This window comes from Crassostrea angulata, chromosome 8 (assembly GCF_025612915.1).
Source record: "Crassostrea angulata isolate pt1a10 chromosome 8, ASM2561291v2, whole genome shotgun sequence".
Taxonomy (NCBI): domain Eukaryota; kingdom Metazoa; phylum Mollusca; class Bivalvia; order Ostreida; family Ostreidae; genus Magallana; species Magallana angulata.
In genome coordinates, this window is record NC_069118.1 from 49,682,319 (window position 1) to 49,700,174 (window position 17,856).

General features: G+C 33.3%; 2 protein-coding genes across 4 annotated transcripts in view; both read right to left on the reverse strand.

Annotated features, from left to right (window-relative positions):
• LOC128160012 (conserved oligomeric Golgi complex subunit 5-like) overlaps window positions 1-17,856 on the reverse strand; it is a 31,615-nt gene that overhangs the window by 7,733 nt on the left and 6,026 nt on the right. Inside the window, exons 11-22 of one of the 3 annotated variants that reach the window (XM_052823249.1) lie at window positions 15,431-15,626; window positions 14,770-14,925; window positions 14,060-14,159; window positions 13,642-13,752; window positions 13,343-13,405; window positions 11,516-11,530; window positions 10,782-10,885; window positions 9,979-10,107; window positions 9,484-9,669; window positions 9,077-9,203; window positions 8,762-8,841; window positions 7,540-7,748 (exon numbers count right to left, since the gene is read on the reverse strand). In XM_052823249.1, coding sequence (XP_052679209.1) covers window positions 7,634-7,748; window positions 8,762-8,841; window positions 9,077-9,203; window positions 9,484-9,669; window positions 9,979-10,107; window positions 10,782-10,885; window positions 11,516-11,530; window positions 13,343-13,405; window positions 13,642-13,752; window positions 14,060-14,159; window positions 14,770-14,925; window positions 15,431-15,626 — 1,382 coding nt within the window. In that variant the 3' untranslated portion in view covers window positions 7,540-7,633. Of the gene's footprint in view, window positions 1-7,539; window positions 7,749-8,761; window positions 8,842-9,076; window positions 9,204-9,483; window positions 9,670-9,978; window positions 10,108-10,781; window positions 10,886-11,515; window positions 11,531-13,342; window positions 13,406-13,641; window positions 13,753-14,059; window positions 14,160-14,769; window positions 14,926-15,430; window positions 15,627-17,856 lie in introns of those variants that run through there. The other 2 variants (XM_052823250.1, XM_052823251.1) reach the window with 2 other exon arrangements.
• Window positions 3,600-6,032, reverse strand: LOC128160015 (uncharacterized). Its single transcript, XM_052823253.1, has 2 exons — window positions 5,971-6,032; window positions 3,600-5,535 (listed from the first exon to the last, which is right to left on the reverse strand). Exon 2 carries the CDS (start codon window positions 5,531-5,533, stop codon window positions 3,860-3,862), a length of 1,674 nt encoding a protein of 557 aa, XP_052679213.1. The 5' UTR covers window positions 5,534-5,535; window positions 5,971-6,032; the 3' UTR covers window positions 3,600-3,859.

Genomic DNA, 17,856 nt, shown 5'->3' on the forward strand with positions numbered 1-17,856 from the left:
GACCCCACCGCCCTGCCACTATCATCTTCCAAAGCTGAGGCGGCTGAACAATGGAGATCATCATAAGTGCACGAATGAGGAAAAATCAGAGTTATAAGTTATTCATTGCACAAAACAATGTTAATACATCAAATTTTTTCATATATTCCTTACAAATAAAATATATACATTCTGATTACACACATAAATACAGAATTTAATGATCTGTCAAGGGTGGGGTACTTAAATAAACACTATTACATGTAAATACATGTAATAACATGTAATGCCAAATGTGATTTATGCAGTCATAACATAATTCAAGTAACTCATCAAAAATTACATACAGTCAGTCCAAATAAATAGAATTACATCATGTTGAAAATTTTGAATCACTCAGTCAGTTAGTCTAAGGGAAGTAACTCTAAAAACTGCTATCTTGCAATGGACACTGTTGACAGTTTCAAGCAATTTTAACCATGAAAACTTTACAAAATGCCCCTACTAAACTCATAAAACATAATCATTCCAATAACATATACCCCATACTAGGCTGACATGAGTCCAATGTGTCATAACCCCAATTTCCCATTCATGTGCAATAAACATGTGTAACACTCCCCTCCCCACCCCTCTCTTAAGAGGAGTGGGTGGAGAAAAAAGGGGGGGGGGTGAGAGACACTCATTCATGACCATATGTATGCCTAACATGTACTCCTGGCTAAACACTCACAATCACAAATCTAGGGATAAAAAAATGAAACATGGTAACTTACCAGGTGAAGGCACTAGATGTTGACAACTGCGGTAGTTTCAGGGCGTGTGGGTGAGACCGTCTTGTACATCAACCTTACTCAGGTCAAGACCATTTAGGCGAGGGAAAAGACTGCAGAACTCCTCTACGTGAATAGCTGGGAAGCATGGGAGGCAGTATTTGATCCAAATCACTCTGCTGGTCCAGATGCAGAATACCCGAACAATGAAGATCTGCTGAAAAATAAACATTAAGATGACATTAAATTGACATTAAATAGCATCAGGTCATCAATTTGAAAAGAATAGACATTTTTTAATGCATTGCAAATATGATGCTTACAAAAAATAAGAAAAACAAATAAAAAACCTTGTTTACAACATAATTGTTGTCCAAATTCTATTGACAGATGATCAGCAGACCTTAATTGAGCCCATCAATTATGAGTTAAATATGAATTTAAAAATTTAAAAAACAAGCAAAGAACTGCAAAAATGAATTGTTACACATGTAATCAACAATAATATTTTCTAATTTAGAATTCAAACCAATATTTCTTGCTTTTTCTTCTTTCCTGGTCCCTCTAATTTTACTCTTTACACATATACAATACTCCAGTCCCCCTCAATTTTAAATTACAGCCACTCCCATCTTAAAATTTAGATTTAATGAACTAATTTTACTGCAAGTGTATTGAAATGTCAAGTCTGTCCAAATCTATACTACTATATTAAAATAATAGACTCGAATTTTTAGTCTTTAATACCGAGAAATCGGAAGAATACTGTCTTTTGTTTTATATATTTTAAACATCTTTGGTACTTGAAGATTACCAATTTGTTTTTATTTTTTCTCAGTTAAGCTTCGCTAATTAATAATCAACGAAAATTCCTCAAAAAATCCCGGAAATCACCTGGATTTTTTGGATTTTACAATCTTGCGCTTGCGCAATACATTCACGCTAACGGGATCTTTAGTTTATATTTGTTTTCACAATATCACCTCTCCCTGAATACACTCAGAAATGATAATACAAATACGGGTAAATTTTCATTGGACTTTTGCTATATATTCTGTTCATATAAATTAATGATTTCTTACGAGAGAAAGTATAAAATAACAAATATACATTTCAACTAAGCACTTACTTTCATCTTCGTGATATCAAAAAATATTGATTACATGCAAAAATGTTACATTATATTTGTTAGGAGAGTGATAGAATATGTTTTATCGTAAAAATTAATAATGTCCTACAGACCCAGTTTTACAAAGAATATACGTGTACGTTGGTGAAAAGGTGTTGAGTTCTTCCATTCTATGGATAAAATTCTTTAGTTGAAAGAGATTTGCAGTCTCATAAAGGTTTGTTGTGATGTATTTGACTGTTATTTTCAAGGCAACTTCATTCATTAACTTTCTCCAAAATCGTTCCGGAGCTATTCTGCAATTTTCTGCTACTTTACGGGTATAAGTAAGGGATGGGCCTTTCTCGAGACACAGTTAGGTTATTAAAACTAAGGAAAGTGTAGTGAAATTAATAGCATTATTGTAGGCTTATAGCTTTGTTATGTAAATGTCAATAATAAGGTGTATCGATGTACCTATTTCTAAATGTCCGATATGCAATGTCAACCCGTGCACACACGGGTCAAAGTCTAGTTATCATGAAATATTGACATTTGTTTGACTTTAAAGAAAGAAAACATGAAAAAAATAGGGTCTCTATAGGGAAAAGCCTACCAATTATTTTCCCATAGAACTCCATACAAATGTTATGACCTCTCAGTACTTTACTATAATAGTTTCAGTCAAATCTTTGGTATCATTTGAAACTTCAATTCAAGACCTTTCAGGAAATGACAAAAAAAATATAGGGTCCCGTGGCGTTTATAGGTCAAATTTGCAGTTGTTTACAACTTACAGCGATCGGCAGTAAATGTCACTCTACATAAAAAATCAACCCCCACCCCTACAATTTTTCCTAGTGTTGCTATATTCTTTAAAATATTCCCCCATTCCATCATTTATTTTAAAAACTAATAATTTTACTACAAAATGAGAATTGTCACATACCTGAATTCAGCCAATCGCCTAACGCCTACCCATTCATTCCTTATTACAACGTTCTATAACTTTTCTCTGATGTAAACATCCGGGGGTTTGGTACTCTCATTCCAAAAGCAACAAACGGAAATCAATAAACGGACAGAATTCATTTGAAAGTGGAGGATCTAAATCTTCCTGGGAATTTCTTTATCAGATCATCGTTAAGAGTAAGCTATATCTCCGTATTTTTCAACTTATATTTAATGATCTCCACAGATTAACCTATTTCTCATAGAACTATCATATAAATTATAAGCACTAATTATTTATCCAAACGCTCGACGCTCGGCTGTCTCCGTAAATCCTTGTCGGAGACTTAAATTACGATGTCAGCCGAGCGTTTGGTTGAACGAGACTAGAGTTCAATATTGCTTGGATCCATACAATTTTCGAGAAATATTTCTATTACTGATACATAGTTTGATTGAATTTATTTTATCTTTAAATATTATTTAACATGATTCATATTGGGGTTTCTCGACATTCTTGTCGAAAAAGTCCAAAAATTCATAATATAAAAAAAGTGCGTAATTCAAATTAGAAACTACATGTACTTGTCATGCAAAATAACATATCATTGATTTTAAAATAAATAAACATCGACAAAATCAACTCCCGTCAGTTCTTCAGTACTTTGATTTGTTGTTGCAGACTTAAATTACTAGCATTATTCAAGCAAAAATACTTAATGCTCATTTGTGAAGGAAAAACTTGATTAAAAAAATTCTGAATGTATCATCAAAAGTTTTATTAGACACAATCTGTTCATTATATACATCATTGAACAGTATAAATAACATTTTAACATGGTCAACATGTCACATGAAATAAACATATTTTGTTTACATATAACAGACTAAAATTGTTTACACGAAACATATATCCATAATCTTTGATATATCTACACAGTTTATGTACACATAGTTTTTATATAATACCAGTCCATACATTTAAAAAGCAATGATATCAGGATTATTATTATCTTAAGTTTATATATTAAGTATATGCACAGTACATTTACATGTAATATTGGATTTTCTTTAATCTACCTGTGCTGTTTTCAGTCACAATGAGGTTGTCTTTGGTGTCCACACATAAACCCCATGGACTCTGTAAACGATAGTTGTCAATATAGCGGAGGAACTGTCCGTCCTGATCCAGAATGTGAATACGGTCGTTGTCACCGTCTGCTGTCAGGATCCGACCCTGGCTGTCTGTTGTGATGCCGAGTGGACTAAATGGTCCCTTGATAGTAGAGGGAGGACCAGTGTAGGTAAACCGGAGTTTCCCGGCCTGATTGACCGCCACTACTGCACTGGCCCCAACGTCTGAAACACAGATATCTAGGTTACTGTTCTCACAAATGTATTTCAAGCAACCACGTGAATAGATTGGTTGTCCTTTGTCATTATACTGAATACTTTGTTTTTCTGTGGAGCCAGCGTAACGCACAACCTTTGTTTGTTCACCACTGTTCATGATGACCAGTAGGTCCCCAGTGGAGGAGGTACAAATATATAGAGGTTTCCATTTTTTAAGTCTGATCACTGTTTGTATCTCTGTATTCTTTACAATATTCACACTTCTATCTGTTTCATCCGTATAAACTAGATCCCCACTCCTTGTCACTGCTATGTCCCGTGGACGGTTCCCTGACTTGGTTTGAATGGACTTCACTAGTTCTCCTCGAAGGTTGTAAAGTCTCATGATGTTGTCAGTACCACAAGTCCATATATCTTCATCACTCAGACAAGACACGCAGCATAATCCTTTACACTCGGTCTTTATATCTGTGATGATCCGTGGTACATCAATGAGCGGTCTGTCCGGGGAAGAGGACTCAGCACCTGGAGAATCCATTGTGTAGCCATGTTCTTCTGTTTTGATAGATGACGCTGACAGAGAACCAAACTGTTGATAAAGCTGTTTTTTATTGATCTCTTGAGGGGTAAAACTTGGTAAGGACACTGTGAATTTAGAAGGCAATCTTCTAAATTCGGCATTTCTGGATTTGTAGGCAGAGACAAGGCTCTCATCATTGGAGTCCAGTATCTTTTTCAGTTCAGCAATGATCTTTGTGATTTCAGAAGTGGTGCGTTTGATTTCTTGTTCCTGCTTTGTTAAGGCTTGCATGTGTTTGGAGTCCATTTCATTCAGATCTGATTTCAGTTTATGGATAATGGCGTCAATTTCTGTATGTAAGTCTTCCCCATGTTTGTCAATAGCTGTTGTCAATTTCTTGGAATTTTCATTTAGGTCAGCTTTCTGAATTGGAATGATGGATGCAATTTCAGTGTATTTTGGATAAATGAATTTCTCTAGTTCTTTTAAATCTTCCTTTAAAAATTTTTTCTTGGTTTCTAGACTTTTCAGAGTAAAATCAACTTGTTTGTGTCCTAAATGTTCACCAGTCGAAACACAGAGTGTACATATTGGAATGTTACATTTTTCACAATGTAGTTCGCATAGCTTTGTAGAATGTTTTGAGCATTTTGGAGCGGATCCCCTCTTTTCCAATGGCACCACCTTATGTTCTTTTGATAGATCTAAGAGATGTTCCCCCACACAGACTTTACACAGATAAATGTGACAAATGTCACAATGCAAAGGGGGGACTGGGGTCTCACAGAGTTGACACCGTAACACATCTTGGGCCCAACTCTTGTCCATGGTCACATTAGCTGTAGACATTCCTGGAGAGAGAACACAGAACATAAATTTCATTTAGAATAATTTAGTTTACTTACACATTAAAATCAATGCTTGATTCATGTTATTGTTCAATGCATTAAAAAAAGTGTACCCGTGTGTTAATATCGACAACACAGTAGTTTATGAAGTAATTGTTAAATGATCTGTGAGCTAGATACATGTATAATACAAAAAATAGGCCTAAATTCGACCGATCAAAACAAAATTACTTATAGATCTATTTTGACTCATCTCCCATGCATGTGACCTACATTTACCATTCATAATTATAGTATAATTGTAAAAAGGAAATCGAAAATAAACGTTGAAACCTTTCACTTGTTATATCGGGAGAAATCCATTCATACAGTGCGGCTTGCATTTTCATGCTTGCCCAAATAGTTTCTGTTTTCGTAAAATAACATAAATATACCAACCCTAATCCAACATGGCGAGTCTAGAAATTGTTGGGGTTATTTTTCTTCCTGGTCTGTTTACCTGTATCACGTGATTAACAAACACCTGACAGTGGCGGATTTAGGAATTATGCGCCGATCAGAAAGGAATTGTACATTTAAAAAAAAACCCAGAACAAAACATGTATATCTTATACCCGGTTCCAAAAAAATTAGACAAGTGGTCTACATGCCTTGACGGTCACCTGAGTACCATAGCCCTTGGATGGACATGCCAGGGAGTCCTATGTATTTTAAGTTGCATTTTAAAATCTGGGTAAACCATAACGAGACCCCTCCGACTGCTGCGCTTCCCCTAATTTTATTGTTTGATGTTTGCAAGGGAGGGGGAAAGAGTCAAAGTAATCTAGGATTATCTATACACCAGCTCAAGGGACCAAAGAATTGTAAACTGTTTTTGAAAAAGAGACCTGCAGGCCTTTCATACTGATGTTCATTAATTAAGTAATCCACACATTAAGCAGTTGTATGCTTTAAGCATACACTGCATGGGATATTAAAGCAATAAAAGCTGTATTTTAGTATTTTATTTTGCTGCAAAAACCTGCTAGTTTGATAAGTTTGCATGTAACTTAATCTTTTATGGTATTTAAGATTGGTAAAACTCATTAATTTTTGTCAGTCTGAGAATATTCTAAGGAATATATAGCAGATCAGTTTTTGTACAGGACGACAATAATTCAATATTGCTTAAATTAAGGCTCTATAACCATGCGTTAAGTTGATTTCATACGAAAGTGAAATTACAGAAGAAAATTTACAATCTTATATACATTTTCATTATGTCATTTATTATTGAACTTACCCATTGGCCCAAACCCCTGATCCAAAGGCCATTGATTTCACAATTTCGGTAAACGGCTTCATGGACATCATAACCATAAATTTAGTTGTCTTCTCACATGTGTTGGAGTAGATTAGAAGATTTTTTTTTATTTGGTTTTTTTTTTGGCATATTTGGCCACAGGGATGAAAGTTATTAATTTCAAAATTTTCATTTCTCTTACCAAGAGATGTTTCACGCCAAAAATGGTAACAATTGGCCTTGTAGTTTTCAAGAAGTTAAAAATGTAAAATTGTCAACGGACGACGCACACAGCACGACGCAGTACGAAGACCAGTTGCAAAACGTCACCTTAGTGAGAGTGGGTACATGTGTAGTATACTGTTATAGAAAGGATATGAAGATTGGTCAAGAGTTTATACAATGAAATATTTCAAAGACTGAACTGGCCACAAACGTAGATTTCCCACCGTATTTTTCATTGATATACAGTAACGTCTCCTCTTTGTTCAATGACATGCGTGAAAAATTTCATCTCGATTAACTCAGCTGGTATGGGGCACCTTGAGACATTGATATAGATGAAATTTAACTCTGATGAAAATGTGACGACCGTTTAAAAATTTTCAATTTGTAAAAATTTTGAATTTAAATGCTTTTCAATATTATTAGGAAAACAAATAAACGGCCTAGTGGCAGCTCTTCACACATTTGATAAAATCTAACAGTAAACACTAAACCATAGCCTGTTGTTATTTTTTTATTTCATTAATTAAATAAAAATGATTATAATATACAAAGCAGAACCAATGTTGTACACTAGCTCTAGTAATAAATATGTCATGAGCAGGTCTGAAGTCCCTTCTGTAAGAGATCCAACATGATCGGATAAATCTCCGCAAACTCTCGAGCCTGTCGGGACTTCATCTGATTCACATATCCCTCCAACGCACCCCTGAAAACAGAGCAGATCGATTGTTGCGCATTTAACCAATTTGAAAGTTCTGAAAGTATTGTTTGAAAGAATTCAATAATTTTATACTAATTTAGTACTGGAACCGTAAATATTTTAAAGCAATATCATGTAGGCCTACATGTATTTAAATATGTAATCAAAGTACTGAAAGTATTGACTGTTTTTATTCATTAATGTTGATAAAATTTCTTTGTAATGTGTTCTGAATAAAATTCTACAAATATCTTTCTAGTTTTCTAGATCTTTTGTATTTTCTCACAGATCAAATTAAGTATTTGTAAAATAGTGCTTAAAGTAAATCCACCCTCCTGTAACGTCATACATATTACATAAACCATGAATTCATTAAAATTCTTGCAAGTAGATTTGTAATTTCTATGTTATCATAGGTGCACATCAAAAACTCAAATCATTGTTTACTTGGAGATATTTAATAAACATTTTTCATCCTTATATTCGACATAATTCAATAATGACAAAGGGAAATAACTCTTTTCTACTATTCTCTAAGTGATATATCTAAATGCTATAATTTTTCTTATGTAAACAATTTTTTTTTTTTAATTAATTTTAGTTTTCTGGCAAAGTAAGCAGTAAAATTTAAATAGACAAACAAGTATCCATCCACTTATATTTAATTTTTAAACAAAAAAAGTGTGATTTTCAGATGATAATTTCAGCATTTGGTTTTTATTACCTTACATCTTAAATAGTATGGATACATATATATTTTATTTATTTTGTGATGAAATTCAAGTCCAATAAGTTAAAAAAAGTTAGGTTTTTAACTTTGAACCCATGATTTTATAGGTACGGAGTTACCTTAAAGTGAAAATTTTTAAAATAAAGGCAACCTCTCTCTCTCTCTCTCTCTCTCTCTCTCTCTCTTGTATGTTGTGTAAATTAAAGGGATAATACATATGAGTTTGTCATGAATTGTCATCATTTTTAGAAACCAACAAACTTTTCTAGACCTAGAGAGTTGTACTTACTTGATCAGGGTGAGTCTGTCTTTTTCTGAGGGGTGGTCCTCTAACCACTGGGAGTATCTACTTATTGACCAATCAGCCGACTGAAAACAAAAGCCCAACGTAATGTTTGAATGGCATAATGTCAAATTTCTGTTTAATGATAAAACTAAAAATCAATGCAGAATCCGAATCAAGGCATCAATACAATACTAAAAGTACAATGTGCTTGTTCATATCATATAAAATTATTCAATGTGTAACCATAAAAATAGATGAATAATTAATGATATCAATATAGCCCCTATGCTTTCTGTTTATACATCAAATCAGTGATACCTGGTGAGGAGACTTCATTTCCTGTGGAGCTCTCGCGAACAAGAAGTGAAGAATGGTGCTGTGTGGAATGATGTCACCAATGGCCTGGCTTTTACTGATATGTTCAGCGTTCTGGAACAGCAGTGGTCTGGAGAAGGAAAAAGAATGAATAGAACAATTAATTGAATAGATAAGACCATGAATATAATTATTTTTTCTTTCAAATTGTGAAAAGCAGACAATTAGAATACATCTGAAACAACAACCGGTCTATATCAAAGTTTATGGAAAACAAGAACTGAGATCAATTAACTTTGATAAAAATTTGGTGGTTTAAAAAAACTCCCCCCAAAATAGTAATTTGACTCTATATACATTCTTAGACTACACATTCAAAAACTACCAGAGCAATGTATTAGTATTCATACCTAAATGCCCTTAGAAGCTTATAATGGTTGCCGAGATCAGACACTTTTCTACAGAAGGGAGAGATGGCTAACTCCATCTGGGCAAAGTCAGCAGCCAGTCTCATCTTCCCTCCCTCACCCAGGGGCCTGATCAGGCTGGCATGTCTGACAAACAGCTCCACACAACGACACGCTATCGGCTTGATGCTGGAATCAGAAAAGGATTTAACAATGTAAATTTATTTCTGATGTCAAATTTCAAAATACACATAGGTTAATCATGACACTGATATGTGGATATTTACCAGTCATACATGAAGTTCTGACAATGATATCTAGATATTTACCAGTAATATTTGAAGTCCTGACACTCTATTTAGATATTTACCTGTCTTATATGAACAGTCCTAACACTGATATCTTGAAATTTACCTGTCATTTAAAGTTCTGACAATGATATCTAGATATTTACCAGTAATATTTGAAGTATTGACACTGATATCTGTACATTTTTACCTGTCGTATATGAAGTCCTGACATTCGTATCTAGACAGGTAATCAGCCTGACACCTGGACACAAATTCCTGGAGCTCCCTCATATACAGAGAACACTGCGACTCCTTCCCTGGGTCTGGTACAGCAGAACTGTCAACAGGGAACCAAATTAACAAAGTCATTACACTGAAGTATTCATAGAAAGTTATTAATCTACACTTCCAAAGTAAAATACTCTATCTCATTTCTTTTATTTTCTTTCTGATTTAATATAGCATTGAATCTCAAAACTGAAGCGATGTGTGCATACAAATATTCATAACACGCTAACACACATTACTCAATTTGTATGCACACACCGCTGCAGTTATGAGACTGTATACTTCAAAAAATCATGATCTAATGCTTATATTTTCATTTTTTAAACCTCTTGCCTTGTCTGCAAATGTGATTTATACCTTAAAATTCCTATCTTATCCTAAGGGTAAGTTCATATTAATGGAAGAGCCACAGTAATAGGCACAAATGTGAACTTTGATTTTCGCTTGTGGCGTTGCAGTTTACAGTGTTCAACGTTTGTGATGTCATGATAAAACTCGTCACTTTAACCCTTGAGTACCCTGTGTGTATTACAGTGTAAGTTATAACTGCCGTAGCTTTCAACACACATTACAAGCAAAAAAATATGTGGAGTGTAAATATTCATTCTTAAATTTCTAATAATAATTTATTCTAAAGACATTGTGTTAGAAAAAAGTAGGAAAATCAGCAAAGTGACTGTATGTCAGGTTTTGTCAATTTTTAATTATTAAAAAAAAAACTACCTTGAGAAGTCTTCTTGGTGCATTGTCAGAATTATTGCTTCCACGGCATCTAGGACTGAGGACATCAGAGGAGATAGAGCACTGCTCATAAGGACAACCACTCCCTACAAATGTGGAAATTATGTAATCATAGTTTTTTTTACATTATCATAATTACCAACGATTTTTTTCAATGCCTTGTACATATATGTCAAATATACCTGAAGGTGTTTCTGATACAAATACTGAAATAACTTTAAAAAATTATTTGTGTAAAAGGATTTCCCCTGTACTAACAGAGTATGGTTTTATACTGTGTGAATGGGAGCCAGAATGTGTTGGGGTGAGGGGTGATGGGAGTTATGAAATAGTTTTAAAATAATCAAGCAAAATCTTGCAGAAGTAAAAATTGCATTTATGGAATCCTAATTTTATAAGATAAAGTTCTCAACTGTTTCTTTTATAAGTACAAGTATACACTGTCAATCTCCAATATTGTTAGAATTTTAAAAATACTAAATTGATTTGAGTTGCTTTTCATAAAGTTCAGACCAAGTCAATTAGAACATTCATATAGTCAGGTCTTATAAAGAGTTTGCAGGCAATGGAATAGAGGCTGAAATTCTATGCACAAGCAGTGTTAGTGCATTTCTATTATGTTTCATTTGCAATACTGATTTTATTTGCATACATCATAACTTGTACTGTATAGGAGTGTGTGTTACATGAAAATGACCAATGAAATACCAGCTTACCGGTGGGGGTTTTCCCTAAGGAAGGAATGAATACAAGTTCAGTTTGTAGTAATTTTATACTTCATAGTATTTTTAAATACCAAAGTTGTTGACACAATCCCTTCGTATAAATTAACATTATATAACAACCAGTATTTTTTGTATAAAGTATCTAAAACATATAGTGCGCATGAATATGTACAGCATTTTTATTGTGAGTACTAGTTTGTGTAGAGCACTTGGCACATTGGTCATAGGCATTAGGCCAGCAACTGAAAGGTCGCTGGTTCAAACCCAGCAGTGGTAACTTGATGTTGTGTGTTGTGCACTATGACAAGGCACTTTATCTACATTGTCTCAGTCTACCCAGCTGAAACTGGGTACTGGCTTTACTCTGGGAGCTAACTTGCAATGGACTTGTGTCCCATCCAGGGGGAGTCAATGATTCTGATCCGCTAAGCACCGTGGAAGCCAGTGATAAGCACCAGCCTTACTTTTGGCCACTACCTCATGTTGCTTATGTCCTCATACTGACTATCTCGTTGACTGTCCACCAGTCGGTCAGTAAGACTAAGCAACATCAAGCTCAATTCATTCTGATTCATTTGGCATTTCAAAAAATAATTATTTTTATCCTGTTCTATTTGACATTGTTCCACTTGATTATTGTTGATAATTCATAGTTAATTCAAATCACTTGATCAATAAATTGTGAAACCTGCCTTCGAGTTATAGCTCTATGCATATTCGACTTAAAGGTCAATTTAAGCCTAATGACTATAGGCTAACCCCCTGTCTCTTGGGTTGGGCCTATACGAGTTAGTTCCCCTTATCCTATGGTGCTATTCATCCCTTCAGTGACAGATTTTTAGGTTTCACTAAATCAACTAAAGCTCACTGTCAGAGTATTAAGTGCAATCCAGTATTTTCTGCATACTGTAGATTCCTAATTAAATGCAAGGACTTAATATATGCCTAATAATGGAAACCATACATTCACTTCTCTTTTATTGTTAAGGTTAGATTATTTTTCAGAAAGGTTATTGTTAAAATGAATTTCCTGTTCCTTTTACAAAGAAATTGTTGCTACAGTGCACACTGCACTGTAATCAAGTGTTTATATTACTTGAATTATCGTATAAGCAAAATCATTTGTTCAGGATTTAATTTCGTTATTTTCGTTGGCAGTATAATGCAACAAAATTAAATCCATGACGAATTTTTCACCCCAGTTTTAATAAATACAGAGTTGATACGTGATAAATTCTAAGATTTACTATATAACAAAAATAAATGCCAACAAAATTGTATTTGGTTTAAATACAACAAAATTTTAACCAAACAAAAATATCTGCTTTTACAGTAGTTTTCATATGAATTATAATTCAATTGTAATGTCTACATTTGAATTCCTATATAACAAACAGTGATATCATTAATCTAAAAGTATTTAACATTCTTTCTAATTAGTTATTGATTACATGCAGAAAAGCATTAATTTTGTCATATCAAGAAATCAAAACATTAAGCATAAAATAGAATGAAAGCATTAAGAGATTAATGTTAAAAAATAAGTTTCACATTTCTATTCATTGTATTGTACACAAATTGACAGAGTGTTCCAAATAAACTGTGTGCATCTTTAGTTCGTTACACTAAAGAAATTAGTCATTTTAGAGTGCCTTATTAAACAGATTTCCTGTTAATAATGAAAGTTGTATTATAGACAGGTTTTCATACATATTGTAAAATAAAAATGTCTGAAATATTCATATATATACAAAATGTTGTTTGAAATTTGACATCAAAGAAATTTGAGAAGCAGACAGTGTAGAAAATCAGGTTTACCTCTAACGACTTTTGAATGCATTCCATGGCTTCAGGGGGAAAGTTCTGTAGACCCTCCAATAACTACAAATAGCAGAAATATAAGAATCTTTATTCATGATATTCAGCAAAATCAATTAATACAAACAACTTAACAAAACATTTAAATCCCCATCTTGTGACAGTCTGAATGTACCTTAAAGTAACAATACAGTCCTTTTTTTATGAATGTCCACACAATCATCATTCTCAAAGTTAATTTGAAATTGTGTCTGAAAAAAATTAATTTTTTTAATGTTTTTGACGACACACACTGTTACCTTGGTGATGGACTGATGCAGTAGATACAGTATGTTGACCACGGTGACATTCCGTTGTTGCCCCGGGGTACAGGGACCAATCACCTGACTCGCCTCACCATCCGTAATCAACTGAAGACCAAAAGGAGAACTCTTCACTAATTATCAATATATCAATACAAAAGAAAGAACTAGTCTTCATAATATAAATCTTTACTTTGTTTATACTCCAGAAAAACAACTCTTATAGATAATTCTTTCATAGTAATAATTGTCTAACCCTTAGATAGTGAGTCAATTTTATTACAAAAATATATACATGTAGTTACACATATCAACTGACAGTGTGTATATTTCTTAATGCTCCAGATAACATCAGATAAATTAATTCAAATAAGACAATTCCGAGTACTAAGTAGATTTTAATATAACCACAAACCAGTTGTTCACTCTTCACTGAGAACAGCTGTATCGTCTTGGCCACGTTTTTAGCCACAGTTATACAAAGCTGTGTATCCACGCTAGCCACATTTAGCTCACTGCAACAGAGGAAAAATACAACATGAGCTTGTAAAACACTACATTCTCAATCAATGTAATAAAGTCCCAGGGCAGAAATTTTAACCTTTCACCTCCATCAATGACCTTGACTCTTTAATGTCCATGGTCTTAATGGCCTGATCAAATATAGTCATGAATACCGGTAATAAAGTATTTATTTACTAAATGATTTTTTTTTGGCTACATCTGTGTTTGCTTTTAGTTTAGCCAATTTTATTGTTCATATAACTGATATGGTCAATTTGCCATCTATGACCTTGACCTTAATAAATAATAGTAACCTCAACCTATAAACTTTGAATGAAGTCTAAATATTTGATTTGGGTAGTAAGAAGATTATCATTGTGAAAAACACACTTGTCTTTGATTTTGTTTAAAATCTAGTACATGAGGAAAGTGCAAGTTGCATATTGCATTGGTTTTGACAATGTTTAACAATTATTACTGGCTTTCAAAATTCAAAACATTGCATCATCAATTGACAATATAAAATTATACAATAAATGAATGCAATAATTTATCTCCAAATGTATTTTTTGAGTTAGCTAAATCTAATTGTACATTACCAAAGTTCACATGTCAAATTACCTGGCAATGGTCTTAACGATTGTTTCCACTTCCTGTGTGGTTGGGGGATTCCCCGTACTGAAGGCCAGATTAATTGGGTCAAACAGCCTTGACAGAGACTTGGAAAGGTATGCGTTCTCAAACTTCGTCAGGGTGTCCCGCAAAGCTTTCTCGGAGCTGTATAGTGTAATATTGGATAAACATTGGAACATCTATTAACTAATAATCTTACATCAGAGATGTGTTCATAGAAGAGGGTGCTCGTTAGCGCTCACCAAAATTCCCTATACCTGCATGCAACACAAATTTTGGTGAGCACTCTGAACACTCCTCAGATTCTTCACAATTTTTCCCCAGAAAATTTTTTTACATTTCGACTTTTTAACTTTCTCCAGACTTGTAACCCACATTTGACATTTTAGATATATCTTTAAACATTATCACCAGAAACTAATCAATTACTTTTTGGATCAATAGTTTCGTTCAATTTTATTTATTTTTTTTTCTCAAGACAAGGATTTGAGATTTAAAAGTTAAAAATAAGATTTCCAACTCACATCAAATTATCCATGGCATTCCAGATATTTGCATTCAAAATTTCACAACTAAACACACAGGGAAGATTACACACATGTTTAACTTCCCAATATAAATACAACATCTAGGTTCAAGCATCACTCACTCATACTGATTCCGTTTACTTCCAGGGATGAAGATATCGTCCTCCACGCTCACATCTTCCTCTCCGGTCGGCTCCGACTGAGACAGGGAGGTTGCCGTAGTGATACTGAACTGTTGAAGTCTGCGCCAGAGGTCGTTGTACAGACGTAACAGCTTGGGATATTCTCCTTCAAAGGCCTGCTTCAAATGCATGGAAGCTAGAATTCAGAGAGAGAAAACAAAGAAGATTGGTGAATAAGGCGTGTAAACTGCCTATATGAGGATAGATAAGATACTATAAAATTAAAATATGAACAAATCTCATAATTTCTTTCTAAATTAATATTGAAAACATTGTTTCTTTACCGTAACATCGATTAATAACCTTTAAATGTCTTAAATATTTCGAACAGGTTGATTTAAACTGGGGTATGCGTGTCAAAACCTCCAAATAGTGTCATTTTTAGAACTTCAATGCCTTTCTTTTATAGAGTGGGTCTAGGTTCCATATTCTTTTCATAGTCAATATAAGGTTTAACGGAAATCAAACCGATTTAAATCAACAAAAACGTGGAGAGATGACCCACTATACTTTAAAAATGTCATTTTGTATCCCAACAATTGAACGTTTTAGAGAAATACTACAAGTCCGTAAATTCGTGGTTGAAATTGCATTTAGCATTTAACATTATATAAATAGTGCCTGTTTGGGAGGGTAACAGTTGAAATTGACACCTCGAGAAAACCATTGTCAACCGACGCGAAGCGGAGGTTGACAATGGTTTTTGAGGGCTGTCAATTTCAACTGTTATCCTCCCAAACAGGCACTATTTATTTTGTTATACTGAATGTCTTAATTTTTAAGAAAATTTCAATTCTTTTATATAGGAATAACGTGAATTCTACAGCGAACCGTACGCGCATAATTTTCGCGCATGTAACAATTTTTAATGTTACCTGTTGCTAAGTGCGTTGCTAATGCTGAGGGTAATAGAAAGGATTATGAACTGCATCTTAACCAATCAGATTTCAGTATTTAACATGAAAGTATAACAATGAAGTTTGTTGTGACTGAAATGGCTTAGTGGTTAGAGCACCAGACATTTGGTAACATTATAGAGCTAGGGTTTTTAGGTTGTTGGTTTGATACCATCAAAACTTTAGAATTTATTTTTTTTACTTATCTTTTGTTAAAATATTCAAAACTGAATATTGTTAGAAATTGTGCCTTTGTAAACTTGTAATATAACATCATCCAGTATATTTAGTTGGAAAAAAAAAATAATTTGAAATTGTTTTTTACGACAAAACCAAATGGGCAATTGCGCTATTATGTTCCCCCATCTTCTTTATGTGTGAATGTATAATATTATCACTTCAAAATTAAGTGAATGTAAACACTAATATTGATATATAATAATACTATTATTCTAAGTCTTACAAAATCAGAAGGTGTAAATTTTGACATCATACATATCATTCATTATTTCCTTCTTTTTTTTCAGTATCAACATCAAGATTTTACTTCCTCATTTTAAAACAGTTTATACATATGTAATGCACATAGATTACATATAAACAATGAATATGACCACAACCCTTACTAAGACTGGTGATGCTTTGAATACAAAATATCCCACAAATGAAATATTTTAACAGTTACTAGAATCAAGAGAAAAATAAATGTTTCTTCAAATTTCTCATCGTTGATGAAAATAAGATATAATGGTTTGAGAGGTTGGTTGGCTAAATCTTCATGGTCATTTGATATTTTAAAAATGAAATGTACAGATAAATGTACATGCATATGCACAGTGCTAAATAATACTGACATTTGTATTACAATAAATTTCACAAGAGTTAACATGCATTTTTGAAACATTTTTGATTCAGCTTACAAATTAAATATTAAAAACAAGATCTACCGGTACATATAAGTGTACAGAAAATAATGGTACATGACACAATAAATATATCCTGACAAGGAATGCATGCTTTGTGAAGGTCATATACAGGAACAGATTCTGTTCAGAATATCAGAATGTTCAAGAGGGTCTGAGTTGTAATATGATTTGTTAAGGCTGTTCTTAATCACTGCAATGGGAATTTAACATGATAAAAAAACAATTTAATTATAACTACTTTAGTAAACATTTTCCCCCCAAAAATGTATACATGTAAGTATCTTAAGGAGGCTGGATGGTCAACAAGTTATCCATCAGATCTACCTCTATACAGTAAAACTCGTTTATAGCGAAGTCTAAGGGGCCAATGGATTTACTTCGTTATATCCCTAATTCGTTATATCCGTATAACGAATTCATAATAATATATACGGCGAATTCTATATATACATACATGTATTTTTTCACCAGACAATATTTTTTGCTAATTGAGGCTTAAAATAAAAATGCATTACTTTGATATCTTTAATATTTGGATTAAATT